This window comes from Puccinia triticina, chromosome 18A (genome assembly GCF_026914185.1).
Source record: "Puccinia triticina chromosome 18A, complete sequence".
Taxonomy (NCBI): domain Eukaryota; kingdom Fungi; phylum Basidiomycota; class Pucciniomycetes; order Pucciniales; family Pucciniaceae; genus Puccinia; species Puccinia triticina.
The window spans coordinates 2,674,928-2,695,394 of record NC_070575.1 but is presented as its reverse complement, the minus strand read 5'-3'; the positions used below and the strand labels follow the sequence as shown (position 1 = coordinate 2,695,394).

The window sequence follows — 20,467 nt, the reverse complement described above, 5'->3', positions numbered from 1 at the left end:
GGAGGAACTGGGGAAACCGCTTGAAGGATAAGACTTTCAACCAAGGGCGGAAGCTGCGCCCCAACTTTTTTGAGATCAGCAAAAGTCATGAAGAGTTTGTTGAAAAATCCTTGGACATTGGAGGGTTCAGTAGCCGGTCCAGTGATGCAGAATTCAAGGAGTTTGTTGATGAGCTCCATTTGTTGGAAGAAGACCGTCCCTTGGAAGTTATTCTGGAGAGCATCAAAAGCCTTGGTGCCTGTAGTGAAACGCTCCGTAATTGATTGCAATTCATCATGGATGGTAACTTGGATGAGGTAAAGGATACTGGCATTTTCTTGAGCTTTGACTTTGGCATAGTTTGCCAGATCGTTGAAGAGATTCTGGATGCTGAGTGTAAGAAAAAGGAACCTGTTGAGACTACGTTTCCATTTCAAGAAATTCAATCCATCTGCCGCCAGGGGTTCAACATCCTGTTTGTAGATACTGGGTTGTTGAAGAAATTTGGTTTTTGGTGATACCTGTGAGCCTGAGTCTCTATAGTGACAGCAGGACACAAGAAAAAAGGGGGCAATATTTGGATTTCTTTGGATAAAGAAAATACAAATATAAGAGAGAGAAAGAGACTGAGCAGATTCAAGATTAAGCAGATATTCAAGGTTATTCTGTTGGGAATGCACTTCCACTGGCAATGCTACCTCTTTGGAAGAGTGCTGCCAAGCTGTGCTAGAGAGTGCAACAGCCTCCTCTCACCAAAGAAACGTGGAGGGCTTCTGGATTAGACAAGTTTAATCCAGCCACAATCTTTTAGCTTCCTTCTGGATAGTCAAGGTTCTTTAAAGGGAAACCTACGTGGTTTGTTTCTTAAAAAAACCACAGAAAAAGAATGATGTAAAGCAGGTGCAGACCTGTGATCAAGGATAAGGCAAAGGCCAGCAAAAAAAGAGCAAATCAAGCAGACACAGAGTTGTACCTCTGAGATAAACAAGGTTCAGTGAAAGAGTTTACTTACTGTCAATATCCTAGGCGCCTGTGACGTTAGGTATACTGGGAGTGTGGTAATCTCTTTGGTGGTGATCCTGGGGCTATCTGGGGTGTGGTTCTGGTGTGCTGAAGTCTGTAGATCCTCCTCAGGCAAGGGGGATCCTGACTTAAAAAAAATTCAAAGTTTTCTTATGTAATTACATATGTACATGTGGTTTGGCGCGCTTGGTAGCGCTGACATGTCACAACTGCTCATGCGCGCAACAACTCAAGAACTCAGGGAAGGAGTAGAGTTACAAAGAATTGGTAAGTTGTAGCTAGGGTTAAAATTGCATGAGGAAACAGAATATGAAGTCAAAACAAGGATATCTCTTAAGATGAAAAAGATATGAAGTAATTCATATGTAAAAAGTAGAAAAGGCAGACTTTAGGTCAGCTGTGTTGACTCTAAGGCTGACAATACCTCAGACGTTGATTGTGACATGAATAGACTTAAAGATCCTAGATTCAGCAATAACTCAGAGACGTTTTATAAATTTTCCATTGACAATGTATCCAAAGGTGAATAAGATGGTGATGCATCTTGTGGTACGTTTAACTTTGGTCAATATTCAGGTACAGGAATGAGAGTTGTTACCAATAGTTCAAAAGGATTTTGGACAATGAAATAGTTGAGTGGAGCCGGAGCCGAAGTCAATAATGCTTTGTCAATGTGCCAAGTTACTGTTTTGGAGAAGACGTAGGATACAGCCAATATAAAGGGAGACAGAGGGTGTTCAAGGTCTAAGGGATCTGCTTTTTCCTCAATTGGAGAAGGAGGCAATGGGGGTAGTTTCAGGAGCGCCTTATATGCCTTTGTCTGTTTTGGATGCTTTGCTCTCATTGGTGGAGGTAGAGGTCCCAATAGTTCAGGTTGTTCTCGACGGGTTTTGACCAAAAAACGGGTCAAATGTTGCCAAAAGTCAATCAATAGAGGCTAGCCCGTTGGTAGATTGCAGACTCTTAATCTGTTGTATCTAGAACGCCTGAGTCTACATTGCTCCTCCTCACCCGCCTCTTGACCTCTCCATACTCCAAATGTGGAGTTTGTCCACCCCACCCCACTACAATTGGAATTGGGTACCTGTCTAAAGCAGTATAAGAGTTCAAGGCTCTGAAATCTCCTCCTAGTCTGGATTTTCCATTATGCCAGGCTATGATTACAGGAGTTGTGATCTCTGCTACCAACCCCGCAAGAGCTATGCTTTGCTACGAAAAGTGTTGCTTTTGCGTAACAAAGCAAAACCCCGCTTATACTCTAGATCCAGAGTAGGGTTAGCGCTAGCGGAAAACCGCTATTTAAAGCGGTAGCAAAGCTCCAGCACCGCTACTGCAAATTTGAACCGCGTGTAGTGAAGCGGTATTTTTTCCAATTTTGCTCAAGTTTAGCATAGCGGCCAAATTTGCGCTTTTTGTCGCTTTCAAGCGCTCTAAGTGCTATGTAGTGCAAGAAGCGTAGCGAATGGGTTTGCTTCTGTGCCAAAAGCGTAGAGTGTGGAAAATGCCACAAATCTAATTAATCATCAATCCTCCATCCTTTATGATGTTGAGGATTGAAATTTGAATGATGCTACAGTAGCACAGCAAAATCGCTAAAGTAGTGATTTTTCCGCTACTGTAGCAAGAAGCGTAGCAGAATGCCGCTACTGTAGCGAGAAGCGTAGCAGAATGCCGTTACTTTTTGCTGAAAATAGCTCGCTATTTTTCTGTTTTTATTTTTTATTTTTTCCTCTAGAAAAGTAGCGAAAAGCGTAGCACCTAGCCCGCTACTAAAAGCGTAGCGAAGCGACGTCAAAATTGCTAGGCGTAGCGTAGCTCTTGCAGTGTTACTACTACTTCAATGCATTATGGCCTACTTTCCTTCTCCGGGCAGGGTCCCCCAGACCTTCCACTCAAGAGGCTTAGTCAAGCTGGAGGAGCTTGCCAGTTCCCTACTCCATCCTCTGCAATCTGATACAGCCTTCCCCGCCGGCGCCTTGCTATTTAGTCCAAAACCCGGAGTCATTCGCGAAAATGAATCATGCACAACCAAACCATATGTGCTGCCATCAAGAGCCTGAGGAAAAGGACCTACTATGTCTATTGCAATGACATCGCCAGGTGCGTTTGTATTCTAACAAGAAGGAGAATTTACAGGAGTGTATTTGCTCTTGGAAAGAGAGCAAGAGTATCACTTGGGCTAAAGAAGAGAAAACTTCTTTATTGGAAGCCCATGAACATATTGCGAATTGATGGTACGGTTAAAGAAAGTGAAATCAATCGTATACGAATTGGAATCAAACAGCGTGTCGTGCGAAGCAGTTGGAGGTGCTCATCGCGTTGAAAAATTTACAAAAAAGAAAAGTCGCATCAAACATGTGCATGTTGTCAGGCTGACTTCGACAGCAGAGCAGAACTTCAAGATGTGTGTGTAATAGCCATGCTGATCAATACATTCCTACAGAAGCCCCACCTCGGGTCAAGCCTTTGGGATCGCTGACCTACAAGATATGTGATTAGAAAATAAAACAACCCCCAAAATATTACGAAAAATAAAACGTACTTTCTCGAAGTTTTTGTGAAGAACGTCTGCAACTGCAACACATTGCATGCGCAATCTTACTAATAAGTATCGGCAATCTCGACACTCTTCGTGGTCACGCTCGACCTGATGATAGTTACATCAGTGATCCTGCACACTGCATATCGCTGGTAAAAGTGTGGACGTACGAGGGCGCGTTGATAATCTTCTAGCTGGGGGTACTTGATGCACTTAGAAGCTAGCTTAGCGCGTTGAGTATGATAAAGCTTCAAGTAATTTTCGCACTTTGAAAGTCAAGGTGTTTCAAATAAGTACTCAGCCGAAGGTGGGGTGATTGAGCGCTGGAAGTACTAACCCCGAGAACAAATCTCCTCGCATCTACCAAGGTTCGGGCGCATTCTGGCGATATATAGAAGTATTAGATTCAAATCTACCCAACTAGGCCTGCTAACATGTATCCTCACGCTGTTGAATCTCGACTCCTGTGTTATTTCCTTCCTCAGCTACAGGCGTCTTCAAAATCAAGTACATTTGAACTGCATCAAACTAAAGTGATGTGGAGACTGAAAGTTAGTGTCTGAAATGGTTAAGCAAGGCACCGGTGCGTACAAGATCGATCACACCGCGAATCTGGGACTCGAGAAAGTCCCACAACTGAAGAATGTGAGGCGGCGGGCGATAAACTAAAAATAAGCATTTTCCACCATGCGGATCATTTCGATGATTATGTACACACACACAGAATACTCAGTTTCCCAAGTACAAAATCGTGATGAAAATGAGAAAACGCTTGTGACCTACCGGAAATTGAAGATGGTATTGAGATTTCGCTCAAGCCGCATTGTTGGCTGATACTGAATCTACGCGTGGTGGTTGAAGCGCCGTCGCTAACTATGCCGTTGACAGGATCCTTGACAGGAATGTTGTTGGTACTGACTCCTATTAACGAGAAACTCGACATGTTTGCGGCTGGCGAGGAGATTGGTGACCTCATCTGTGCAAACCAGCGTATGTCCCACTTTTCATGAAAGATTGAACTCTCATCCTTGTTGGAACGATCTATCAAGTCAGTGAGCTCAAGAATCCTTCGGGGCAATCCGAGTTGAATGGCTAGGGAGCCTCGAGCAAGGACCTGATCCATGTCAATGTAAATGTGATCAGCCTGAAGTCAATATGCTGGTTTGGCGTTGAACACGCGTACATCGTCAGAAACAACGCGCAGCGCTTTTCTGGATTTGTCATCGATTGTCTCAGCCCAGAGGTCTTGAGATACCGCAGGCGAAGGCGCAAGCATCAAGTCTTGATAATTGTACGGAGCTGGTAGATCACTCATGTTTCGTCTCGCACGGGATTGTAGTCGCGCTGCTCAGCTTTCAAAAAATGCAACAGTAGCAGTGTTAGGAGTAAATGGCAATCTATGAGCCCTATGATAATTTTTTACATACATATCTAGTACTTTGGCCAACCGGCTCGGGTAGATCCCACAAAATAATCCTGGAAAGTTATGGGACAATACAAATCAAAGATCAGCAAGTGCCTTTGAACGTGATTTAGAAAACTTTGGGAGACATCAAAGTTGGGCCGGAATTACGACCGGAGTGATCTGAACTCTCTAGAGGGTTCTATGCGCAGAAAACGGCAGGGGAAGAGTTGCAGCTCGGAGTGCTTGACCAGATACATGAGCTAGATAGTGCTCAGTCACGTTTACGAAAGTTTTGCTCAACAAGTTGTGAGGTCTTGGCGATTAATCATCACAAGATGTGTATATACATATTTATGTCACGGACGGGAGTAAGCTCGAGCTGATCCCTGACTGCGGCAATTATAGCCCCTGTTGGGTGCAACATAGTGCGTGCCGATGCCAAGGATAATTACCAATGGCAGGCGAAGCAGCATTCTCCTTGACCGAGGAAACCAACAAAGAAAAAGGACTGGACTTACAGTTAGGTCGAGCAGCAATAGAAAATCAGGGTATGGCTAGGAGGCTGATCGTACACGAGTCAGAGTTGCCCAAGAGTGAAATGGATGGACGATTTGGATTTGGCTTTTTTGTGAGGTGAAGAATGTGATAATGTGATAAATGTAAGAAAAAAGCTTATTCGGACGCGGCCAGCGCCAAGGTTATGAGACCTTTTTTATAATGCTTTGATCCCGCTAAGGTGGGAGCGCAATCGATCGCACCTTCCGCGCCATTGCTCAAGTAAATGACTGCTAAAGAAGCACTTCTATCACGGACACCACGCATTGTTCGGAATCCGAGTTCCTTCAGCAAAGCATTCTGAAAAGATTTGGCCCTTCTTTGGTAGTCCAACGAGGACCACTGGGGAATCCGTGTCTAACAGGGAGTCTGTGAGGCAAGTCCGCGGTAGGCAGGCCGCCAACTGATTCGCTCAGATGCTGGAGCTAAGCTTGGGGCTCGATCACCTGACTGTATTGCAATCAGAGGCTCGAATCCATCTGATCCGATTGGAGAAATAAACGGAAACTACCCCTTCAACTCCTGATTTTTCCTGTTAGTATTGAAATCCGATGCAAACGTCCGGACGCCCTAGTAGGGAGGGCCGGTGTGAGATCAGATAGACCAATGAGAGAGGTGCTGAAGAACTGAGCCGTATAAATTAATCAGCCCTTGGGCCTTGCGAAGGGAAACAAAGGCCCCTGAATCTGATCGGCCGATGACATATCAACCTTACAGGCGTAGGATCAGTAATGAACAATGTTCGGAAGCACTTTCCGACAATTTGACCCAAATCCAATGCTGATCTTCGGGCCAGGAAACAGGAGGCTCAAGCTCCAGTATAGATAGTGTAAATAGTATAATGCTGTAGAGACGATTCAGACTATACTGTCCATCGATTCGTACTAGAGTCTTTCCCTGCGTCATATGCAATGATATACAAGTTTACAACTTTCGAGTTTTTAATAAGCAACTGTCACTCGGCTCGTCCTCGGAAGAGACAAGTGACCCGTGGCCCGTGGGTGCCGTTGCTTGCGTGACGGCCAGACATTCCGATGTCCAGTCGTTGCAAGAGGAGGGAGTTTATTGTATTGCACTGCATGTATAGCGATCCCTGCCAGATGGGATTCGGTCCAAGAATCGGCTGGAACCTGGACCTCACCAGGTCCATCCCGTTTGGCTGCCGCTATATATTTAAATGGCTCCTGTTTGGCTGCCGCTAACAAACTTGCCCGGCTTGCCTCAACTGTTCTCTTGCCACTTGTCAAGGATATCAACCTCATTTGAGCTACTTATCACCCGAGTCCCAGTGGAACCTTCAAGATACATAGATCTTTGGGGAAACTAACCGGACGCAAAACTCTCAACTTTTCACTGCCTCTAACTCCAGACGCAAAAAATGTGAGTACGATAAAGCCTGAATTTCAGAACTTCGTTTGCGGCTAGTGGCATTCTTAGTGCCATTGTTCTTGACTTCTTTCCACATTGATTGATTGCTTATTCCTTTTGTCTTTTTGCCCCATACGTCTGTAGTTTTAGTTATTTGCAAGAGTCAGCTATCTCAAGAAGCCTCTTCGTAAGCGACCCTTTTTTTTTTTCTCTTGTGTAGATATATCAATGGATATTGTCGATTCCTTCATGTAACATCTTGGATTTCGTCGGTCTTGCCCGAGTAGACCGTCAAAAAAAATCCTTCCGCTACAATTCGTGTTCCTGGCCTTATTTCAACCCTCTTGATTCCTCCAGCCTAATATTATCTCTTCTGAGGATATATTGAAGCCGAGTCCTCCACCCCCCTTAATAAATACCAGCCCATTTTGCCAACTAAAGCGTGATTTATTATTAGAATTCATAGACGATCCCTCACGTTTCCACCAGAGCTTTTGCATCTTACTTCGAAATGGCACAGGCGATCGCACATCTTGAGCAACGCGCTTTTGAGATCGGAGCCGACGTCTCGGCCGTGAACAAGCTTCACATGATCGGGCGCCTGGAAGATAACTATATGCTCGACAAACCTGAAAACGCCTCCCAGCTGTCCTTTTTTCAGTCCGCCACCGGGATCACTGACTCGAAAAAGTTGAAAGAGCACATCATTTCTATCGCCAAAGAAGCCTATGATGTGTTTCCTTACCCGTGCATATGGGGTCAGTCAAGTGTCCAATGCCTTCTTGATCATCTAATGCACCATTCCAGTCGTCTGACGTTGATTTATTATGTTGCGGTGAGGAATTTAAAAGCCCTCTATTTTTGTAAAACCCGAGTTATCACTCATCCGGCTTACGCCGAGGTTCTTGAGCTGTCGAAAAATGAGGATTGTCAACCGATCTTTCTGGACGTTGGATCTTTTGGTGCGCTGAATGATCGATCTACTCTTGACCCTTAATTTTTAGACTGAGTGAGGCCTCTGTTTCCCCAGCCGGGATTGACTTGAGACAAGTTGTACACACGGGAATGAAACCTGAAAACGTGATGGGTACTGACTTGATTGACGGTAAGAAATCGTCCATACAAGCCCTCCAGCCTAATTAACATCCATCCGAAAGCTCAAGGGACTCTTTCTCATAGATTGGGCCAAGATTGGTAACAAACTCTTCAACGGAAATGGGGTGGTACCTTTCGTCAAAGGAGACATTTTTTGTAACTCCTTCCTGGATCGGTTGACTCCCCCAGATCCTTGGGCGATCAACTCAAGCTTTATCCACTTAAACGGATTAAAATCCCTAAACCCTCTCAAACAGAAAGTCAGATTTATCACTTGCAATTCTGTCTTTCACCTTTTTGATGAGGAGCGACAAACGGAACTCGCCCGGCGACTAGCATCTCTGCTCAATAATCAAAAGAGTGGCAGCACTATTTTCGGTACTCACGTTGGCTCGGATGACTGTTATCTTTTGGAAGGGTATGTCTCTGATCTATTACTTCTTCTTTTTTTTCCTGAATCACCCGAAGTGACAAATTCGTTCTTCTGATATGCAGGACCGGCAAACGCGGAATGTTTATGCACTCGCCGGAAGTAGGTTGGAGCAGAAGGCCTCAATACTCCAAATCCCGTCGTAACTCAATAGACTGACGTGATTTCTTTTGCAGACATGGAGAAAAATGTGGGAAAAGATTTACCAACCCGGTCAAGCGCGAATCCAAGTCGAGCTGGGCCCACCCGAACCAATCACTCACCTCAAAGATTTCAGAAGTATGACAATGTTGATATGGTCTGTCACCATACTTTAAATATTTGTGTCCTATTTCTTCTCTCTTTTTTTGTAATCGTGATTATGCTTGATTAGAGTGGTGTCACATATCCTGGTATTTCCATCCCGCATTCATTTACGTGAAAGTCTATTATTAATTATATTCTTATCATTTATAAAAACCAGCTCTTTCTATTTATACATTCTAAGTGATTAAAACCCCCCAAACATGTATTCAACAGAATGAGGAATAGGAAAATGTAAAAAACACGCTTTCGGAGTAGTCCAGAACAATGCAAGCTTTGCAGATAGTTGAGTTGATGCGCATTGATCGAGTCCTTCAAATTCTAAAGTGTAGAGCACCCAACATCTTGACAGTTGGGCTACACAGCGAAGGACTTCCCGTTGTATGGAGTATTTTGAAGAAGGGCTAACCTTATTTGCTGATGGAACTCGATTGAGATCAACTTTTCATCAGTAAACTGACTTGGCACAACCCCCCCCCCCCCCCCTGATGAGAGGAGGTATGCCAAAGTTCACTGCCTGGCTCATATGGCGAGCAAACATCGTCCAAGGAGGCAAGCTTAAGTCTTGTTTTCTCTCTGTAGGTAGATGTCCCCAAAAAGCATTATCATCAATCCCAGTTTTACCACCTCAAGCAGGTCTCTTTTTTTGGAAAAATAAGGGATGAAGACGTTTTGGGCAAAATAAAAGGGATCGGATGGTTTCAAACTAAGCAAGGAACGAATGAAAGATGCAAACCCATAAGACAAAACTGATTAAGATGGTGTAACTATTTCCTCTGAAGTTCGTAAACACGAGAACAAGGTCCCAAAGAAAGAGACGGGTTTAAGTGCCAGGACCGTCATCAGAATCGAGTTCGAGATCGTTTTCGAAGCTCTGTCCCAAAAAAAGAAGGAAAAAAAACCCCAGCAAATTGCCGGGTGAAGAAACGATCAGCAATGTTCCCGCCCAAGAAAAGAGGGAGGAGTTACCCTGGGACGAAAGGGCCAGCGATTGAACTCCTTGGCCAGGACGATCCAGTCCTGGTCTGAGAAAGACCTGGGCGTTTTGGACTTAGGGATCGAGACTGGCGGTTGGCCAGGCTTCCTCTTGCGGTCGATTTCGAGGAGTTTATCGTAGAGGATGGCAGCGCCCGCAGCTGCATGACTAAGTTATACGCATCAAATGTCAACAAAAAAAAGAAGGCGATAGAAGGCGGGGGGGGGGGGGGGGGGGGGGGGGGGGGGGGGGGGGGGGGGGGGAGAGGGAAGGGGGACGGGACCTGATGCCCTCGACCCAGCTCTGGGCGGAGTGGATAAACATGACGCGTTGGAGGAAGCTGAGACACTCGAACTCGTCCGAGGAGAGCAGCACGTCGTGTTTAGGACGCAGGTCGAGGGCGGCGGCGAAGGCGGTAGGGTTGGCCTCGGGCGAGGACTTGTAGATCTTCTTCGTCGTCTTGGCCGACGCGGCGGCAGTGGAGGAGGCGGCTTTCGGCGGCCGGCCCAGCCGCCGCCCGCTCGGCCCCGCCTTCGCCGTCGACGAGCACCCGCTGAGCTCGAGGTTCGTCGGGAAGAACTCCGCCCCCGTCAGCTCGTCCATCAGCGCCGCGGCGGGGGTCTTGATCGTCGTCAGACAGTTCGCCGCCGCGGTGATCCGTGTGTACTTCTTCTCGCTTTGGTCCCGTGTCATCCTCTTCATTAGGCCCGTGCAAAAGGCATCGAAATCAGCTTTCTCTTTCTCCCGGCTGTGCGGTGAACAAAGAGAGGGGGGGTGGAGGGGAGGACGGACCTGGCAGAGCTCGCCGCTGCCGAGGAAGCCCATGCCCACTCGGCCGTACTGGAACAGCCAGTTGCGGTTCGGGATGAAGCTGATCAGCTGCATCAGGAACTGGATCGAGCGCTTGTTGTGTGGTAGTTGGCAGATAAAGAATAGCGACGGATGGCCTGCAGTCTCCGCAAACGAGACACAAAACAGAATCAGAATCCGATCTATTGGACATATTCTAAAAAAACAACTCACTCTTCTCCCACTCTTCTATCGGGACATCGTCCAGTAGGCCTTCCTCTTCTACTTCACTATACGACTCCCACCAATACCCATCGTTCTTGATATGAAACAGTCGCTTGTTCTCGATCTCCGCCTTCCATCGATCCTTTTTTTTTTTTTAAAAAAAAAAAACCCTCTCAATATCTCATGAAGAGAGAGAGAGAGATAAAAAGAGAGACTGACAGAATACATGATACAGTATTCGGGTTTCTCTTCGATCGCGATCACTTTTTTGACGTTCTTCAGCTTGAGCAGTTCGTCGATGAGTGTAGGGTAGCCTTGAGACGCATGAAAGTGAGTTTTTGTGAGAGTATGGCGATAACAGAGGAGAGGGACAGACCGGCGTAGGAGACAAGGATGGTCGCGTCTTTGAGTTGGTTGATAGACCAGAATTGGTTGATCAGTTTCTGGACGATGGTGGGGTCGGCGATGGAGGGCCGTTCGTCGAGTTCCTTGCGATGGCTGAGGACGGCTTTGGAGGGGGTGGCGGGGGCGGGGGGGCCCTGGAGAGAGTCGAGTTTCTTGCGCCATCGTTCGTAGGCGAGGATGTCCTTCATCTGGCGGACGTTCTTGGAGTAGATGCGGCCATTGGGGTCGTCCTGGGCCAAGGAGGCGAGGATGGAGTGGCGGTATCCTTCGAGGGTGGAGAGGGTGGCGGTCCTGACGGCGGCCAGGAAGGTGTTTGTGGGCGGATGGGTGCTGGCGGGGAGGGCGTCCGTCGGGGCTGCTGCTGGCTGGGCCGGGGGTGATGGGGAGGAGGAGGAGGAGAGGATGGAGTCGAAGGCCGCCGAGAGGTTGTCCGCCGAGTAGGACTCCGAATGCACCCGGCCACTGAAGTTCGCCGGCTCGTCCTCGGCGTCCGCCTCCGCCGCGGGCTCTTCCGGCGCCACAAGCATCCTCGCTCGGTCCGCGGCAGGCCTGGGCTTGCTCGTCCTCGGCGTCGGCTGCTTGGCGATCGCCCTTCCGCCTGCTTGGATCGGCCGGAACAGTCGCATCGCCGGGGAGAAGTGGTTGGTGCTCGGCAAAGACCCCAGCGAACCCGAGACCAGTCCACCCCATTTAATCCCACCCGAATCAACCAGCCTCCAACAACTCTGCAAGCCTCAGCAGGCAAGACGCATGATACCCCAAGATGGCATGGACGGCCTATTTTTGGAAGTAAACACACCTCGAGTGTATTGGAGGACTTCCCGCCAATTTAGGAAGCAGGCCATTTTCTATTTTCTATTTTCTATTTCTTAGCACACAAACTGCCTTTGCTAGAGAATAGGATTTAGCCGGAATCATAAACCAAAGAGAAGTCTTCCATTGATACATTTAATCCAGGGGAACGAACATAACCAGAGAGATTCCAGAAGATCCCCCCCCCCCCAGCTGGATTCAACATGTCATCTGCTACTCCTTGGATTAACATGCACACCTTGTCATGGTGTATCTTTGCTGCTTATATTTCCATTCAGTGAGGGGCTCAATGTCCCTGATGGTGTGGGGAATAGTTTATCTGTCCCTTGGTTATTTCAGCCTTTTTAACAAACCAACACAGAGGTGGTTGGAGTCAGTCAAACATCAAATAGTATATGCTCCATTTTTTCTTACATGTACTAAAGCTCACAGAAATGGAGGGGCTAGCCAAGCACTGGCTGGGTTGTTACACAAGGAAATGGGGCTGTGGGATGGTTCTGGCAAGAAGTCAATCTTGAACTCATGATAAGTCCACACAAGTGTGATGAATTTTCAGCTCAGGCTGGGGGAAGAAGAGGGAGAAACAGGCCTGAGGAGAAAAGCTCAAAGCCAGGAACAAAAGAAGGAAGCCCAGGAGGGGGCTAAGCTGCTTAGCTGTGAAGGGGAAAAAAAGGCCCCTCACTACAAGAGACTCTCAGGTCTCAGGGAACAGGCGCAGGAACTGATGATGTTTATTATCTGTATGAGCAAGGTTTATATCTGTTACAACTTAGAGCATCCACCACGGTCTCTGTAAACCCGCTTGGTAAGGTAGGACCCTGGCAACCATAAATGGGCAGCACCAAAATGTATGAATTTCCTGGCCAAATTGCAAAATGGTATGCACAGAAAATGTATGAATGGCCTTTTTTGCCATTAAGGGTAGGCACCTCAAATGTATAAAATTTTCTTCAGAGAAGGGAGGGTAGTAACCAGAAATGTATGAATTTATGAGGGGAACACAACTTATCTCTCTCCACCCCCCCCCCCCCCCCCCCCCCCCCCCCCCCCCCCCCCCCCCCCCCAACCCCCACTCAGCAGTGGTGAACACCCAGGTTAATATTTTTGTACTAGTTTAAGTAGTTTACCCAGGATCCCCTTGATATTTATTCACCAATATTTACCTGGTTTTTGCCCGCATTGCAGGTAGTAACCAGAAATGTATGAATTTATCAGGGGAACACAACTTATCTCTCTCCACCCAGGTTAATATTTTTGTACTAGTTTAAGTAGTTTACCCAGGATCCCCTTGATATTTATTTGCCAATGGTTTTTGCCCGCATTGCATCTTCTGATCTTTTGGCCTGATAAGCTATGAGAAATGGCTAGCTGCCAAAAAAAACAGGCTTTGCGCCCCCATCCACAAAAATAATGGTAGGCATGAAAAATGTATGAAAATTTTGGAAATCCTTTGAGTGTACGCATGAAACGTGTATGAATGGGCTCTGCAAATGTATGAATCTTTGCAAATCTCCACATTTTTGGTCCCACCTACTTATAGGGGGTTGCCAGGGTCCTGGTAAGGCATATTTACCAAGTATGTAAGCAATTTTCTACCCCCATGCCCTCTTTAGGGCTCTTTATCTAAACAGTTGTTTGGAAAATCTTTAGGGGGTTGGAAAATTGACTCCCACAAATTAAAAAATTGACTCCCAAATGCAATTTATGTCGCGCGGACCGCCTCGGGAAGTCTCTCCCAGGTCCTTGCAACAGCATTTTGACCCGGGGGCGTTTTGGGAGTTGGAATTGTAATTGCGCAGTCCCAAACGGGAGTCGGGATTTTAATTTTACAAAAAATCCCAGAAAATAGAGAAATATTTATATCTCCTCACTGGAGGACCCAAACACTCCCAAACTTCTACAGCAATCTAGGTAAACTGTCTAGAATATATGTTGAGATTTACAGCAGTAGAAACCATCAGGAAGGCCTTGTGGAACAGGGGGGTTAATTTGGCGGATTTCCTACTAAGGCAAACCCCCAAAACCTTGTTTATGGTGCTCCAAATGGCTCCAATTTTTTTCTGCCACAAGAATACACTCTTTAAAACATATGCTGAGCTTCATGGCATTAGCACGCCTCAGGGACACCTTGTGTAGCTGGGGGCTGATTTGGCGGATTTCCTACTAAGGCAAACCACCAAAACCTTATCTATGGTGCTCCAAACAACCCTTATTTTTTTCTGCTAGAAGAATACACTCTCTAGAAAACATGTTGAGCTTCAAGGAGGTATTACACATCAGGAACATCTAAGTTCTATCAACCGTGGGTCAGCTATGCTAACCATTGCTGTCAGTGTAGCGTAGCGCTGCACAAATGTGCTATTTTGTAGTGTAGTGTTAGTGCAACTGCGCACATCTGCGCTAACGCTACGCGCACAGGGTGCAAAGCTATTTTAGCTTTTAGCGTAGCGTTAGCGCAGATACGCGCAATTGCACTAACACCAAAAAGGAGCGCGCGCTGCGCAAATGCGCTATCTTTTAGCGTAGCGTTAGTGCAATTGCGCGCATCTGCGCTAATGCTACGTGCACAGGATGCAAAGCTATTTTAGGTTTTAGCGTAGCGTTAGCGCAGATACGCGCAATTTCACTAACCCCGCAAAAAGCGCTTTAGCGCAGCGCAGCTTGCGCTCTTTCAAGTCAAGGCACTCCGCCATGAGATCTTCATTTGGTTCTACTACCTAGGAGTTTTCCAATTCCTTGGCGGCGGGGGAGTTGTGATAAGGTTCAGGGTGCGTTTCCTCCACAACAACATGCAACAATTGTCTCTTCTTGTAGGCTGAAACCTTCTCAAATCAAAGCAAGGCTGGGGGTGCATTATATTTAACCCCATTGACTTCTTTTGACTACAATCAGGCAATTCAGAGTCAGTCAGTTTCATCAGTGTAATAAAAATTAAAACCAAGTTAACTTACTATTTCACCTGCCCAGAGTTGGGTGTTATGAGCCATCAAGGGGATGTATTGGCAGGGGTCTGTTGAATCAATGTGCACCGGCCATTTTGACATGTATTTGATGTTGGGCAGGTGCTTTGCATAGATATGGTTCATGACCACATCAAGTGCATTGAAGTTGCTGGCTTTTGGATTTGAGCCAGGAACGGAAGTTGCTGATGCAGAGGCGGAGCCGGCGGCAATCTGAGCGGCCCTCTCAGTCAACATGTGGGTTCTGATGTCAACAGCAATCTGAGCTTCTTTTTCAACAGCTACTGGATTATCCATCTTGATGTGGAGGCCGCATGGGTGTGATCCAGAAGATTATCTTTCATTGTTTTGATCCAGTGAGAATAGGAGTTTTCATTGTTGATTGTGTAGTTGAGCTTTTTACAGAACTCTGGTGTAGACTTATAAGCCATTGATACCTGCCAGGAAAGAGTTCCTTTGGGGACCGCATTATTGATGGGTTCATCGGCACCGTCCACAACCTTGCCGGCCTTTGGAGCAACAAGGCTGCAAAATTTGACAAGGCTCAGTAAGCCTATATTTAAAGCTAAAGCAAAAACTTTCTTGGTCTTGACGGTTTTCCATCCTACTTTGCCCAGTTTCAGGCAATAGAGCTTGAAAGATGTGCTGCAATGTGCCTTTTGTGGTGGCTGGCAGAAGGAACAAGGTTTAGTTCATCATCAACATGAACCCAACCAACCTTGAAAGGAAAGAACTCACGGTGGAATTAGCTGCTTCTGTGCCATCTAGACCAGCAACACGTGCGCAAGCGCGCTCCGCATCAGAAAGATATCCCATTTGCGGGGGTGGATTAGCCCTTGCAAAGAGGTTGATACCGAATTGTGACATGTTGGATGGGGTGGAAGTTGTGAATCAAGCTTGGCGTGGATGGCCGATGGATTAAGCTTGGTCTGGCGGGGTTTGAACTTTGGAGTGATATGACAGTACTGTCATCATCAAATAACCGATGATGACATCATGGGTTTTTGATGCCATAATGAATTAATTTAAAAATCCTTGTTTTTGTGTTTTTGAGACCAAGCTTATTTCAAAAGACAACACACAATCCATGTTGTACTCAACTTCTTCTTTGGAGAGATCACCCTCCCTTGGCCCTCGCGCTTCGCGCCAGCCCAAGTTGGGTCTTCCGCTGTCTCAGCAGGGATTGGGAAGTGACTGCTGACAGACATTCCATGAACAGGTCTGAGTATGAAACATGTATGCTACACATTGTGTGACATTCCACACAGGGAATATTCAGGAATCTTCTCGAGAGAGAACACGCAAATTAAATACATTATGACGTCAGTGCGAATTCGATCGGGACGCATACAGCCTACACTGTACTAGCACATATGTACATGCATAGTTTGAGTCCACCCCGCTGGGACTCCCGAGACGACTCAAGACCTCTCAAGACTCGAAGGTCAAGGACGAACACTCAAGACACGACTGGACGCAAACCAACTCACCCTGATACGCCTGACTGGCAACAGCACGCTCGACTCCAGAGACTATCAACGACTGGGCCGCCGATCGATTGATTCGAGACTGACCAGCACGCTACAGCACTTATTTCCAATCCGATGGAGGATGGCCAGCTGCCCAAACTCGAAGAGCAGACCGAGGACCTTACCCGGAAGTCGTCCGACCCGCCTACCGCAGAACAGACTGCTCATAGCACTCAGCATCTCCTGCCCGTCAAACCACTCGGTACACTCCTTTTACACAACTCATCGTCAGTCCTTCCTTCACACAGCCATTCATTCCGGAAAGAAATTGTGACTAGCGTAAACATAACCTAACAGATCATCTGCTTTTTTCTTAATGCACTTCTCTACAGTCCATCAACTCAAGACCTGTGAGCAGCCCAAAATGTCTCAAAAATCACAATTGTTTATTGACTCAAAAAGATAATCCTGGACAGAGTAAAGAACATACCTAAGCCGACCACACATCCCTCGGATCCGCGTAAGTGTTGATAGAGCACGACTTTTCTACCAGGAAACAACAGCTGAGATATTGTGTTCTTGATAGTCAATTGGTCAGCGCCGTTCAAGTGGTATGTCTTGACGGGTAAGCCTCCCATTCCTCTGCATTTTCCCCCGCACAGCGGCTCATCCAAAACTAACCTTGACACATCCATCTATTCACAGTGTCCTCTTTGGCTGGGTAGGTATCTCGATCCCGTTTTCTTCCTGAGATACTTTCCTGATCATCCGTGTTAAATGCGATCTAGATTGCTGGTCAACTTCGTCGCTATCGGGCCGTCGATCGGCTTGCCCGAGATAGCCGACTATTTGACCGGCATTCCTTGTCAGTAACTAAAGTCTTCTTGCAATCTTTCTGTGGACTCTCCCTCCAAAAAGCTAAACCATATTCATCCTGATGCTCGCGTCTCACTCTGGGTTACGATACCAAACAGTTGACCTTAATAAAACCTTGTGAGTTTTCTACAAGGAAATGGATAGCGCGCGGCAAGGACTGATCATAAAATGTGCCATTCTCTTCCAGATATTTATTCAGTACCACGTTTCTATTCCGTTCATTCTCGATGATCGTATGGATGCCGATGGTGAATAAGCTAGGCCGACGACCAGTAGGCCTTCTGAGTCTAGGGATCTCGACGCTGGCCGCCCTGGCATGCGCAGTGGCTACTCGACGCTTCACTTCCCAGATGGCCGCACGTTTCTTCTTGGGATTCGGCGCCGGCGGGGTCGAGCTGGTCGCCCCGCTCATCGTTACCGATCTGTTCTTTGTCCATCAGAGAGGTCAAGCTACAATTTCAATTTGTGTAAGAGTAAGGTGGGTGAGAAATAAATGTAGCTGACTCCTCTGCTTTGTACCGCCTCTCTTAACTTGGTTTATCCAGGACTAGCCATGGCGCTGTATTCGGCATTCTTTTACTTTGGGATTTCGTTAGGCTCAATTGTCTTTGGCACGATGATCCAGACGCGAGATTGGCCGGACAGCTACTGTCTCTCGGCGGCCTTACTCGGCGCGGTGTGGCTTCTGACAGCCATTACGATTCCAGAGACAGCCTTCAGGCGGCCGATCTCTAACTTCCACAAGAAGTTGCCCCCGGGAAGATGTATGAGACTATGGAGCGGCGTCATCTATACGCAGGAGACCCTCACGACCATGCTCGGGAGACTCTTCAGCTTGGTCTGCTTTCCTGCGATCTGCTGGTCGATCATCCTCTGGGGATTCCAACTGGCATTCCTAGTTGCCATCGTCACCAACCTGCCGAAATCATACGCGTACGCCAAAACCGCTTTCCATTTCCTCAGCACAAGTCCAACTCTGACAGAATGCTGGCTATCTTGTCAGGCTTGAGCCGTATGCCTACACGACCATCGGGTCCGGATTCATGTCGTTTGCGGGGCTTCTCGGAGCCATGGCTGGCTTTGTCCAGGGAGGCCCGATAGTCGACTGGATCTCAACCGTCTTGACGCGCAGGAACAACGGCGTCTTTGAGCCCGAATTTCGTCTGCCCGCCCTCCTACCCTGTCTGGTTTCCACTCCTGTCAGATATTCTTCTTCCATCACCCTTTCTTTGATCGGCTTGGATACTCATAATGTGGGATCTCTTTTCGCTCTCTTCTTTAGCTTGGTCTGCTTCTCTATGGGCTTGGACTTCATTATCGGCTTTCTTGGGTCTCCGCACCGGCTGCGCTTTTTTTCCTCAACTATTCCCTGACTACTGCAACCAGGTAAATGAACGACAATCTTTTCATAATCTCCTCTCTTCTGAAAAAAAAGGAAAAGAAAAAAAACTGCACAAGCACAAGAAATCTGATTGATAGTTTTTTTTTTTTCCTTTGGGGGTTCTTGATGAAATATGGGATGATAATGATGATCGTAATGATAACACAGCATTGGATTGATGTATTCGATCGATATCTTGAATCCGATCGCCAGTGAAGTGATTTCAACGACGATAATGTTCCGAGGAATCGTGACGTTTGCGATGACTTGTGATGTCCATAACTGGATCGATCGAGTCGGCCCCCGGACCCTATTTGTTGTTTTCCTGCTCATCTCTCTTGTCTCTACATCTCCGGTCATCCCATTTGTTGAGTCCCTTCTTTTTTCTCTCCCATCCTCAACAAACAAAAGTTACTGATTGATTTTTTGTTTTTTGTTGGCGGGTGGCAGTATTTTCATGGCCGGTTTTTGCGCCAATACACCGCCTCGATCTGGCCGCCCGTCTCTACCTCTTTTTCTTGGAACAAAGATCGCATCTAATCGTCTTCTTTAAACTTAAATAAATCTGGAATCTTGCTTAATTTTATCTATCATTTCCCTCGTTTTGGAGAGGGTTCGTTTTTGCACAACTTTTGGATAATTGATCTGGGAAACTTACCCAGCATCCTTGAACCGGATTTGTTTCTTTCACAAAAACCATTTAAATCACATTCCTTTGCTTCTTTCATTTTATGCTCATCTCATCGGGAAAAAGTAAATCTAGTATCTTATTTCTGTTGTTAAATTTTTGGTGTTCACATACATACTCCAACCAACATACATAACTGGTTGTTGCCCATCAATCATCAATCGTGAAATCGGATGTGAAATGCTCAGATAAAACTTGTCTGATTGCCTACTGTTTCAGTTATTCCAAGTTGACGGGGAGTCCTCCACTATCCTTTGGCTTACTGGCACATAGACTTTGCTTTTGGTTATTTCCAAGAAGCTTGGACACTTTCAAAAAAAAAATGATTTTGGTAGATCCCTGCAGATCCTATATCTTTCATGTTTACTCAACACTTAGAGTCTTGACAGGTGTCAGATGAGACCCATATCTGATCCCTGAGCCATCATCCCCTAGATGATGGTCAGGGAGTAGACTTCTGCAAAAACAAAGCTCATACTTGGAACTGGAGAGGCTTTTTTACCCTCCCTGCCGCAGATCGTGCCAATAGGCTGCTGCCCTCTTCCCAAAAGGAGGGTCTGACCAAGCACCGGACTGCTACACAAGCTACAATGAAATGAGGCTTGTGGGATATTTGAGGACAAAGTCTATCTGGAAACTGAAAATAAATCCGTACAATGAAACAGAAAAAATAAGAAATTGTCCAAGCTTCTTGGAAAACACAATATATTAGAGTATGGCTGGAAGATTCAAGAACATTCTGTTGAAATTTCAACAGTCTATTCTCTTTCTTTTCCCTGTCACTCATTTCTTCTCTCCAGATTCACAAGATTTGTTTCACCTTCTGTCCCACAACTTGGCCCTCTTGTACCAGATCAAATATCTTCTCCCCAAGATAATACCAAGAAGGGAGCCAGGATTTTTCAGTGCTGTTAGCTGACTGCAACAGGACTGTACCAAACACTACCCATATTGTAAGGGTCTGGTGAACCCTCACTGAGGGTGATGTGGAAGGGGGCGCTGGGGCAAGGCTGAGAGCCTAAAATCCTTTCTAATTCCAATCAGTAGTGGTCTTCAAAATTGAAATCACAAATAGGTAAACATAAAATAAACATAAAATAATAAGTGAATTTGGCAGGGAAATGCTTCCATAATACCAGCCAAAGTCACTTATGATTTCATGTTTATGCATTTATGATTTCAAGTTTG

The 20,467-nt window shown here is 46.4% G+C and overlaps 4 protein-coding genes across 4 annotated transcripts; 2 read left to right on the top strand and 2 right to left on the bottom strand.

Moving 5' to 3' along the window:
• Positions 1-3,428: 3,428 nt before the first annotated feature.
• On the bottom strand, positions 3,429-4,856 carry PtA15_18A326 (uncharacterized protein; the record flags this gene model as incomplete). Its single annotated transcript, XM_053164855.1, has 8 exons — positions 3,429-3,482; positions 3,545-3,649; positions 3,712-3,807; positions 3,879-3,922; positions 3,988-4,069; positions 4,133-4,206; positions 4,325-4,655; positions 4,725-4,856. 8 exons carry the CDS (start codon positions 4,854-4,856, stop codon positions 3,429-3,431), a joined length of 918 nt encoding a protein of 305 aa, XP_053028823.1.
• A 2,524-nt stretch (positions 4,857-7,380) lies between these two features.
• PtA15_18A325 (uncharacterized protein) lies at positions 7,381-8,711 on the top strand (the record flags this gene model as incomplete). Its single annotated transcript, XM_053164854.1, has 6 exons — positions 7,381-7,627; positions 7,721-7,831; positions 7,900-7,974; positions 8,049-8,382; positions 8,460-8,496; positions 8,571-8,711. The coding sequence occupies 6 exons, from the start codon at positions 7,381-7,383 to the stop codon at positions 8,709-8,711; spliced, it is 945 nt and encodes a 314-aa protein (XP_053028822.1).
• An 809-nt stretch (positions 8,712-9,520) lies between these two features.
• On the bottom strand, positions 9,521-11,718 carry PtA15_18A324 (uncharacterized protein; the record flags this gene model as incomplete). The annotated part of the gene is made up of 7 exons (XM_053164853.1): positions 9,521-9,571; positions 9,667-9,841; positions 9,957-10,369; positions 10,466-10,620; positions 10,697-10,829; positions 10,914-11,001; positions 11,060-11,718. 7 exons carry the CDS (start codon positions 11,716-11,718, stop codon positions 9,521-9,523), a joined length of 1,674 nt encoding a protein of 557 aa, XP_053028821.1.
• Positions 11,719-16,469: 4,751 nt separating this feature from the next.
• Positions 16,470-19,131, top strand: PtA15_18A323 (uncharacterized protein; the record flags this gene model as incomplete). Its single annotated transcript, XM_053164852.1, has 13 exons — positions 16,470-16,621; positions 16,727-16,744; positions 16,811-16,854; positions 16,921-16,959; positions 17,040-17,055; positions 17,123-17,199; positions 17,309-17,327; positions 17,398-17,654; positions 17,756-18,143; positions 18,214-18,409; positions 18,493-18,596; positions 18,760-18,958; positions 19,042-19,131. 13 exons carry the CDS (start codon positions 16,470-16,472, stop codon positions 19,129-19,131), a joined length of 1,599 nt encoding a protein of 532 aa, XP_053028820.1.
• Between the last annotated feature and the right edge of the window lie 1,336 nt (positions 19,132-20,467).